This window comes from Centroberyx affinis, unplaced genomic scaffold (genome assembly GCF_046629955.1).
Source record: "Centroberyx affinis isolate AG114_WGS23_722 - 3 ecotype Tasmania unplaced genomic scaffold, CSIRO-AGI_Caff_v1 ptg003215l_1, whole genome shotgun sequence".
NCBI lineage: Eukaryota > Metazoa > Chordata > Actinopteri > Beryciformes > Berycidae > Centroberyx > Centroberyx affinis.
Window position 1 is genome coordinate 10,808 of NW_027281252.1, and position 10,676 is coordinate 21,483.

The 10,676-nt window shown below is 44.5% G+C and overlaps 1 protein-coding gene across 1 annotated transcript; it reads right to left on the reverse strand.

Annotated features, from left to right (window-relative positions):
- Window positions 1-441: 441 nt before the first annotated feature.
- Window positions 442-9,251, reverse strand: LOC139660103 (calcium/calmodulin-dependent protein kinase type 1D-like). Its single transcript, XM_071538160.1, has 6 exons — window positions 9,100-9,251; window positions 7,978-8,090; window positions 5,712-5,790; window positions 5,374-5,461; window positions 3,480-3,753; window positions 442-2,786 (listed from the first exon to the last, which is right to left on the reverse strand). The coding sequence occupies exons 1-6, from the start codon at window positions 9,249-9,251 to the stop codon at window positions 2,662-2,664; spliced, it is 831 nt and encodes a 276-aa protein (XP_071394261.1). The 3' UTR covers window positions 442-2,661.
- Between the last annotated feature and the right edge of the window lie 1,425 nt (window positions 9,252-10,676).

Genomic DNA, 10,676 nt, shown 5'->3' on the forward strand with positions numbered 1-10,676 from the left:
TAGTCTTTGGCTACAAATCACAATAAAGGGATAGGTAGATTTGCATCTAATAGAGACATGACAATCTGATATGTGTGAGTCAGCACCCGACATTGTACAGTTCTGCTTTCTGAGTTCTGTGTTACGTCTAAAGAGGCTCTAAACACCAGTGACCCAAAACAAAGCTAGACCTAAACCTTCTTTGTGCCACCTCGACTCTGGAAGTGCTACAACCTGAACCCAAACCCCGAAACTCTGCATCAAAAATGTTAGTTCCAAATATAATAAAGCAGCGTTGTAGTCGAGTCACCAAACCTCGAGTCCATGTTGAGTCCCAAGCTCTCAATGTTTGAATCCGAGTTGAGCTCGAGTCCGAGTTCAAGCAATCCTTGCGAGAACAAACAAAAAAGAACACAAACAAATTTACATGTCACATTAAAAGCTAGTTTATTGGTTGGAATGGTGACTCTTAGGTGTGGAATTCACTCAGTTAATTTCAAGATAAATTGTAAGATAAATTTTCACAGCCTCTGTCTACATGTAGGCCGATACTGTTGACCAACCAGATGATCCGGTACAAATTTAGGGAAACGCTGAAAAGAAGTGCAGCCGATGTCTGAGAAGTTCAAGTTCAAGTCCTCAGCGCACGAGTTCAAGTCCAAGTCTGAGTCATCAATATTCAAATCTGAGTCTGAAGTCATGATACATCGAAATTGGGACTCGAGCTGGACAGCTGAGACTTGGCACTCGAGTTGGACTACAACGCTGCTATAAGGACATAAGTTCTCGACCCATCATTAACTGTGATGCCCCAACACCTGGACCAAAAACATTTACAGCAAAAATTGAAACCAGGAAACCAGGTTTTCGCCAACACACAGTGCAGCTGCAGTTTTCCCTGAGCGCTTCTGGACTGGGCGCAGCTCGAAGAAGATCCAACGGCGATGGCTGGCGAGGCGAGGTCATGGCTTCAGTACGAGAGGGGAGGGAGGGCGACAGGCGACGGCTCCTCCGTCTCGGGTTTTGACTCCGCGGGACGGGTGTTGTGAAAACCCACGTGGCAGGCAGTTAAATATCGGAGAGACGGTTTCCAGCAGGGACTTTTCAACCGCCTGAAAACTGCATCGCACCGCCTGCAGTTTGGGAATCCAAATATCTTAGTAGCCGCTAACGTTCTCGACTGGAGACAGTTTTCCAGCACTTACCTCTATCCTATCCTATCCTACACCTGCTGCATGGTTCATAGTAACCTGTAAGTGTGTCCCTTAAAGGGTGATTGTTATAAAAGTCTTATAAAGTAAGAAAATAATAAAACACATCGGGATGTTTTAGGTAACAAAGAAGTCGTACAATGCTCTGACACCCGCTGTGGGGCTTTTAAAATGGTTTACAATCTCTAACTCTCTGTCTGATAAACATAGGAGGACGAGGAGTCTAACTGGTGGCTGCGAACACACAATCTGTGTCTGAGAATGCATCTGAACCTTCCTGTGCAAAATAGGTAAAGCGCTTACTCATGTAACCACGTCTCAACAGTCGTATGGTACTTTTAAAGCACTTCTTAAAGCACAAACAAACAAACAAGCCCATAAGGACATGTGAAAGGTCTTAAAGGGGCTTTGTGTAGCATTTTAACTTCAATAAATCATTACACATTACCTTTGAGAATTTAGTAAAATTACTGTAAACAAATGAGAGCAGAGATCAGTGTCAGCCTGTCAGCCTCTACCAGCCTCTACTCTGGATCCTCCATTGTTTCTCCACCTGGTGGATCTGGAGGGAAATCTGCTGGATCGCTTTACGGCACAAAACAGGAAGAGGTTCTGTTCTTCCAGAGCAAACGGAGCTAAAGCTGAAAGAGTTTCTGGCAGCAGATGGTGGAAGCAGGGAAAGGAAGATGGAGAAATCACTTCCAACATGTTGATCCTCTTCAGGGAGGGGGGAGGGGGGGGCAGGAAGCAACGGGGCTGATGGGAAATGTAGTCTTAAGCACTAACAACATTACTGGTGTGAGATACAGGCGACCAATCGTCTCAACCATGGTCTCATTTGTTTACAGTAGCTATACCAACATATTACAACTAATTTAACAATGATATATTAGTGTTTAAAAACGCTACACATACCTCCTTTAAAATTATAATAGTAATCATTCAAAATAAAACAATCCAGTTGCCAACTGTCAAACCAAAGTGGAGAATAAAGCTAAATAAAGCAGCGCAGGAAAGACCAGATTCAAGAGGGAAGTTGATGCTGATTGACATTGAGTAACAGCAGTGACACCACCCGGCCCCAGCGCTCACGCTCACAGCGGTCAACACCAACACTTTTATTGTTAAATAGCGACCAATCACAGCCGGCCTTGCAAACGTCCTCGAGAAAGTCAGCGGCCGTGCTGCTGCTGTGGCAGGAGGGATCCAACATGGCGTCCCGGTGGGCGGGTGGTGGGCGTACAGTATGGCGTCGTGTGGCTTGAATCGGTGGAGGGGGGCGGGGGGGTGGTACAGTCCTCTGCTCTCCCTGGGGCAGGGCGGGGAACAGGCTGGGGGGGCGGCGGACAGGAAGCGCAGTGAGGAGAGGGAAGGACGGAGAGGAAGGGAATCCTGTTCCTCTCCCGTCGTGTCCTCCCTCTCTCCCTCACAGCGCTGTGGCCTCCCAGCTGGTTCCCCGCGGGACCTGGCGTCACTTGGTCCCCGTTAGCACCGGCGCGGGCACCGCCGAGGGGTGTGGCCGGTTTAGCTCCGCCCCCGTGGCGGGAGAAGAGGCCGCGGACGCCAGACTGCAGGGCGTGGCCGGGGCGGCAACACCTGGGAGGGAGGAGTCAACAGTTAGGTCAGCAGTGGAGGTTCAAGGCAATCTGACTTTAGTGTTGAGATAATGTCAGCTTGTTAGCTAGCTAACCATAGCATCTGGTCATCACTGTCTTGTTAACACATCTGATTAGCACACTAGCTAATGTATCTAGTAGCAGCTAGCGTTAGCACGTTCACATTAACATCAGTGTGTTTGCTGGCTAGTTAGCTAGCTAACAGTTTGTTCAGGTTAACTGAGCTGACTCTTCTCAAGCTCCAACTCTTCATGTTTTGGAGTAGAGACTAGAGCTAAAGACAAGACAGTATATTTAGCTCTTATTTGCGCACAGCCAATTCTCCATTGGGCCTCCATGATGACACCACCCATGGTTGCTATGGAGATTTGTGACGCAACTATGAATCCCTTGTGTACCTACAGTATATACTGTATGTTCTATATATATTAATGTGAATGTGAGCACATTTTTGCACATATGGTGTAATTTTTCACATATTGTTTTTCTCATGCTCTTGCATTTCTCTCATTGTTATAAACTGGATATATAGAGATGTTTTTATAACTTTGTAATTCATCAACTTGTTCATAATGCATATATTTCATACTGTCTTTCTAGCCTACTACCGATGCTATTTTGCACATCTTGCTAATGTTGTGTGTGTGTGTGTGTGTGCTGTGTTTGGACTCACAGTCCTTGCGGGGAGCTGCATTAGTACTGTCTGTGGAAGAGGTTTTGCTGGCGGCTGCACCGGCGCTCTGGCTCGGAGCCGCCTGGCCGGTGTTCTGGGCCTGGCTGCCCGTCTGGCTCTGGCTCTGGCTCTGGCTCTGGGCCGCCGTCTGGCCCGTCTTCTGGGCCGGGCCGGGCCGGGCCGGCGGGTTGGAGGCGTCCATGCTGCTCCCCATACTGCTGCCCAGCTGCAGCCTCCTCATGTGCCGAACCACCGCCGTGGCATTGAACGCTTGCTGGAGAGAGAGAGAGAGAAGAAGAGGAGGAGGAAGGAAGAGAGGAAAGAAGAGAGAGAAAAAGATGAGGTGGAAGAAGCAGAGAGCTCTCACTCTGCCACGATTTCTGGGTATGGCAAACGGCATCATGATTAAAGTCGTAAGGAAATGGTATTTTGACAAATTTCTTGTAGAAACAGGATGTTGGGTGGGACATAACGCAGGGAGAGATCATTCAAAAGTGTAAACTAATGGGAGATCAGTTAGGGAGAGAAAGGCAGTTCTATTGGATGGGAGGGGCGGAGGGGCGGGACTTCTGTGATGGTTTACTGGTTGAATTTTTATTTACGCCTCCTGGTGCAGCATGAGGTCACCGTTAAAGATACTCTGTTTTCCAGGAGGTAAAAGTAATGGGGTTTTGATATAGAAACACAAGAAAACACAAATTTTGTAATTTTTTTTGCCATTTATTGTTAAAAAGGTGTATATTGTGACGTGGAAAATTAGGTAACCTGGTGATTTTTTTTTTATTTCATTGTGACTTTAAAGTTGCAGACCAGGGGCCGGTTGCACAAAACACCTTAAGTTAAGATTTTCCTTAAAGTCCGAGTTAAGGTTTCCTTAAAATAAAATCAGTTGCACAAAACACCCTTAAGTCTTCTCCTTAAGGTTTCCTTAAAATGTTCACTTAAGTATTTAAGTTTTCTCCTTATCTTGGTCTCATACTTAAGTATTGAGTTCCTTAAAGTTAGTTAAACCGTTGCACAAAAGACCTTAGCAACCAAAGTAAGGAAAAAAACTTAAGGTGTCTCTGACTCTATCTTAACTGCAACATGGCCGAGTTTATGGCAATAAATGAAGAAGTTGTTGTATTTTTTTTGGACCTCTTGGATGAACCTCTTCTTGAATTAATTTTTGTCGCAATTTCCTCCCACATTCGTTGTTTTCTGTTTGCTGTTATTTGCGGATCAAATTTACTTTTTAGTATGTGCTTTCTTTTATTGTGTTCCTCCAGAAGTATAATCTTTTCCTCCTCTGACCAATTTGGTGTTCTTGTCTTCTTTTCTTCTGCCATTTTTTTTACTATCTATAGGCCGACTTTGTGAGAAGATAACAGGTGAGGCGATAACAGGTGAGGTGATCACAGGTATCACAAGCGCAAGTGCAAGCAAACAAACGGTCTCCATGGAAACTGTAGAATTTTACTGCTGTAAAATCTCTTTCAATGCAGTAAATGCCTTAACGTTTTTCCTTTTAAGGGATTCTGTGCAACACCCTTAAGTAAGTCCCTCAGCTAAGGAGAAATTAAGACTTAAGTGTCATACTTAAGGAGAAAACTTAAGGTGTTTTGTGCAACCGGGCCCCTGAATCTGCTTTCAATCGATTGTCATTAGTGGGAAAGTAGCAAAATAAAAAAAAATAAAAATAGCATTGTCTTGCAGATATCTTCTGTTAAAAACTTTAAAACAAATATTTTGTGATGCATAGTTTTTTTTTAACGCCCACTTTTTCAGACGGTAAGGTGGGCCAGGTTTTTACCGCTGAGTGATTCATCTTGTAAACACAGAGGATCTTTGGAGGAGTGGTGCTGGAGCCTGTAATGAATCAGCAGGACAGCAAGCTGCAGGAAACAAACTTTACCCTCCACTTGCTCTTGGCGAAGTTCTTCCTGATCTGCCGGCTGACTGACTCATGGATGTTCTTGCAGAGAGCCGTGTCCCCGGCGATCCTGACACACACACACACACACACACACACACACACACACACGCACACACACACGCACGCACACACACACACACACACACACACACAAATAAATCCTGTCAACACCCCTTGACCGTACATCGACTGGTTTCATCCATCTTGATTTCATGCCACTTTGTCTGTCTGTGTTTGTCTGTGTGTGGGTGTGCATGGGTGTGTGTGTGTGTGTGTGAGAGTGTGTGTGTGTGTGCGTGCGTGTGTGTGTGTCTCACCAGGGGTGTCTGAGCGCCTGTTCGCAGGTGTAACGCTTTGCTGGATCTTTCTCCATCAGACTGCTGATGAAATCCTTGGCTGGGGAAAAAAACAAAAACATCAAAGAAGGACATAAGACAGCAGTAATTTTAGACACACACACACACACACACACACCAAGGTCAAATAGTAATTTCAAATCTAATCGACTTGGAGCAGCAGTTTGTCACACAGATGTTACACTGAAAAAGTTCCAAGTCTTTCAAAGTCACTTCTGGATGTTTTTCTGTGATTGGCAGCTTTTTGTCATAAACTCCACCCACCTGCTGCTGCACAGAGGACAAAACAAACGCTATGAAGTATCTGCAAATCCCAATTGTCAGGTGTTTAATTAAAGCATGACACACTCCCAGCGCTCCCACAGGCCTTGAACATCACTGAAAGTTTGTGGATTTGAGAAAAATAAAAGAAAGCCTTGAACGTTTTTTTGAAAATGAATGGTTGGCACTGAGAGCACTCTGTGTTTTAATTAAAATAAAGTCAGTATTTCAGTCAGTTTAAGATGTGTTGTCTCCACCCACCTGCTGCTGCACAGAGGTCAAACACAAACAAAATGTCGACTTAACAGGAACTTAGAGATGCATTTTTGAGTTTGGCAGAGGTGTGACCAAGTCAACTTCGAGTCCCAAGTCAGTCTCAAGCCTCAAGTCTAAATGTAGATTACCAAGTCAAGTCCATGTCATTAATGTCAAGTCTCAAGTCTAAATGTAGAACAGCAAGTCAAGTCAGAACAAATCAAGAGTCCAGTATCAATTTAATATCTTAAAGAAAACTAAATATCTAGGACTTTTCAATGCAATATGGTTTTAACAGGATAAAAACTTGGTAAGAGCATCATGAGCTTGATTTCTATAATCAGTTTCAACTTCAATAAATTCAATCATTCCATACAAATTCAGAAAACAGAATTTAAATTCAGTCGTCTGCTGGAACAAATCTCATCACTTTCAATCTAAGTCATTTACACAAACACAAGATCTCAAGTCAAGACTTTAGAAACCTTTTCAAGTCATCAGAGTACAAGTCAGAGTCAAGTCCCAAGTCACCAGAACCCAAGTCAAGTCAAGTCTCAAGTCTTCTCTTCATGCAGCAAGTCAAGTCCAAGTCATTAATGTCAAGTCTCAAGTCTAAATGTAGAACAGCAAGTCAAGTCAGAACAAATCAAGAGTCCAGTATCAATTTAATATTTTAAAGAAAACTAAATATCTAGGACTTTTCAATGCAATACGATTTTACTGTAATAGGATAAAAACTTGGTAAGAGTCAAGTCTCAAGCAATTAAAACTGTGACTCAAGTCCAAGTCATGTGACTCGAGTCTCCACCTCGAGGGTTTTCTAACCGTACTGCAACATGAAATCCTTCAACTGAAGTGAAAACATGAACGAGGTTTTCTCCCAAATCCCCGCTGTCAGGTGAAAACCCGGTAACTCCAGTTTGGGTGATTTTCATGTTTTTAATTGAAGGCTGACCGGCTCCGCTCTGATTGTTTTAATTCCTGGAAACCACACACACACACACACACACACACACACACACACACTGGACTGGTTTGCATGGTGGATGCCAGACTGGTGTCTCAGACTGGCTGCCAGTAACCACCAGGCTGGAGAGAGCAGCATGTGTAGGTGACACACACACACACACACACACACACACACACACACACACACACACACACACACACACACACACACACACACACACACACACACACACACACACACACACACACACATTCCAGGCAGATGACGTCAGAGGGCAGTGAAGAGATGGTGTGGGATCCATATGAGCCACATGGTGAAGAGAGGAGGAGGAAGAAAGAAGAGGAGGAGGAAGAGGAGTAACAGGATGCGGAACAGGAGGAAGAGGAGGAGGAGGAGGAGGATGAAGAGGAGGAATATGTGGAGGATGAGGAGAAGGAAGAGGATGAGGAAGAGGAGGATGAAGAGGAGGAATAGGTGGAGGATGAGGAGGAGGAAGAGGAGGAGTATGAAGAGGAGGAATAGGTGGAGGATGAAGAGAAGGAAGAGGAGGAGGAGGAGGAGGATGAAGATGAGGAAGAGGGGGAGTAAGAAGAGGAGGAGGAGGAGGAAGAGGAGTAACAGGATGAGGAACGGGAGGAAGAAGAGGAGGAATAGGTGGAGGATGAGAAGGAAGAGGAGGAGGAGAGGAGGAATAGGTGGAGGATGAGAAGGAAGAGGAGGAGGAGGAGGAGGAAGGCCCACCGGAGTCGGAGATGTCGTCCCAGTACGGAGCGTCGAACTCGTAGTCGGCCTTCAGGATCTGTTCAAACAGCTTGGAGTCGTTCTCATCGTAGAACGGAGGATAACCGCACAGCCTGCAGAGACACACAGGTGTTCATTCATTACTCTATCTATTAATCTATTAATTCATTCATCCATTCACTCATTCATCCATCCAGCCATCCATCCATCCATCCATCCATTCATTCATTAATTTATTCATTCAAACAGCTTGGAAAGTAGAACGGAGGATAACCGCACAGTCAGAGACACACAGGTATTCATTCATTCATTCATCCGTTTATTCATTCATTCATTCAGTCATTCAATAATTCATCCATTCATTCATTTATTCGGTCATTTATTTATTCATTCATTCATCCATCCATCCATCCATCCATTCATTCATTCAAACAACTTGGAAAGTAGAACGGAGGATAACCACACAGTCAGAGACACACAGGTATTCATTCATTCATTCATCCGTTTATTCAGTCAGTCATTCATTCATTCATCCGTTTATTCAGTCATTCATTCATCTGTTTATTCAGTCATTCATTCATTCATTCATTCATTCATCCAGTCATTCAATAATTCATCCACTCATTCATTTATTCGGTCATTTATTTATTCATTCATTCATCCATCCATCCAGTCATTCATTCCTCCATTCATTCATTCAGTCATCCATTCATTCCTCTGTGCATTTTTTCATTCAATCATTCCTCCATTCATTTTTCATTCATTCATTCATTCATTCATTTTTTCATGAACTTATCCATTCTTTCATTCATTTATTCAATAATTAATTCACTAATTTATTCATTCCTCCAATATTTTTTCATTCATTAATTCATTCATTCACTCACTTCTCTCTAAGTTTTCAGATGAATGTTTTTCAGGCTCTGAACTCTGAGCCTTTAGAACAGGAAATGACTCCATGAGACTGAGTGATCAGAGGAGTCCTGCTGTGTGTGTGTGTGTGTGTGTGTGTGTGTGTGTGTGTGTGTGTGTGTGTGTGTGTGTGTGTGTGTGGTTTCCACAGTCAGGGGCGATCACAGTGAGAAGAGTCTCTCCAGGAGCTTCAGAAGCGTCCGGACAGACCGTGAACCGCTCGGTGACCTGTGGAGCCGGGCTGCGTGTGCCACCGGGTTAAAGGCCGCTAATATCAGCTTTTCATCTGTGTTTTCCTCTGTCCCACCGTTCCCACCACAACAAACCACATCAACCACATCAAAACCAATCTCTGAACCCATCGTCTATCAGTCTGACAACCATTAGACTCTGGGGGCGACGGCCAATATTTCGAGGTTTCCGGTGTAGCCAGCGGACATCCGGGCCAAGACTTCCTCTTCCGTGCTCCGGTCATTGTTTACAGTCCGATTAGCAACTTGAGACGCGAGAATGGAGTCGGAGTTGAGAGCCGACGTCTCATATGCAGATATCTGTTTATAGAGATTAGCCCAAATGTCGTCTGGACCTGAAACACCTACAAAAAGTATGGATGTTTGTGTTTTGTGTGGAGAAACGTTCGACTCTCACGTCTCAAGTTGCTAATCGGACTGTAAACAATGACCGGCGCATGGAAGAGGAAGTCTTGTCCGGATGTCCGCTGGCTACACCGGAACCCCCAAATATTGGCTGCTGCCCCCAGAGTCTAATCATCGTCAGACTGATAGACGATGGGTTCAGAGGTTGCATCAAAACAGGAAGGAAAGGCTGGGTGTTTACTGAACAGTAGCAGGTGACACAGGAAACCAAAAACAAGAGCTCTACACACAAACTGACACAAGTAACAGAGCAATGATCCGACGAAGACTGACTGGGGAACAAGACTGATATACACATGGGGAGGTGATTACAAATGAGACACAGCTGGGGCAGACAGGAAACAAGGTACACGTAGAACTAAAAGAACTAGACAGGGAAACATACAAAGAAATACAAAACCTAGACCAGGCAAAAAGTCACAACCAGTCCTGACAGACTGGAGCATGGACAGAAATATGTGAAGTTCTCTGATTGTATTCACATTAACAGACGGCAGTAGGACAAGTCTGCTCAGCTCATCGTGTCATGTGGAGATGGAAGGGAAGAGCAGAGTCTGTGTCGGCCAAAAAACCAAGATGGCGGGAGGCATGAGTAACAGTCTTTGGAGTTTAGAAGAGAAGCGTACGCGTTGCGAGAATCGGACACAACGCAGTTTAGACGGACGTCAGAAAAACTACTAAACTAAAAACTAAAGCTCAAACCCAAATCTGTGGTGAAGCCTGACATGTATGGTGAAAAGTAGGATACTGAACTGGCTATCTGCTATTGGCTGGTCTTTGGTGCCAGGTGATGTCACCACTGGTTGTTCTCAGTGGTTCTCAACCTTTTTCATATCAAGGACCCCTAATTTAATCCACATTAGGGCCACGGACCCCCATTTTATGAGATTTTGTCTCTCGAACCCAAATCTGAGAATATTTTTATTGTCAGATCTGATTTTGTCCAGAACTCTATGACTGTCTGTACTGTAGGTAGAGAGATAACAGAGAAACTATGATCAAAACAGTCATTCTAAAATGACAAAATAATGAAGTTTAACAATTCATCAATTTGCTGGGGACCCCCTGGAATGCCCTCAAGGACCCCTGGTGGTCCCCGGACCCCACGTTGAGAACCACTGCTCTATAGAA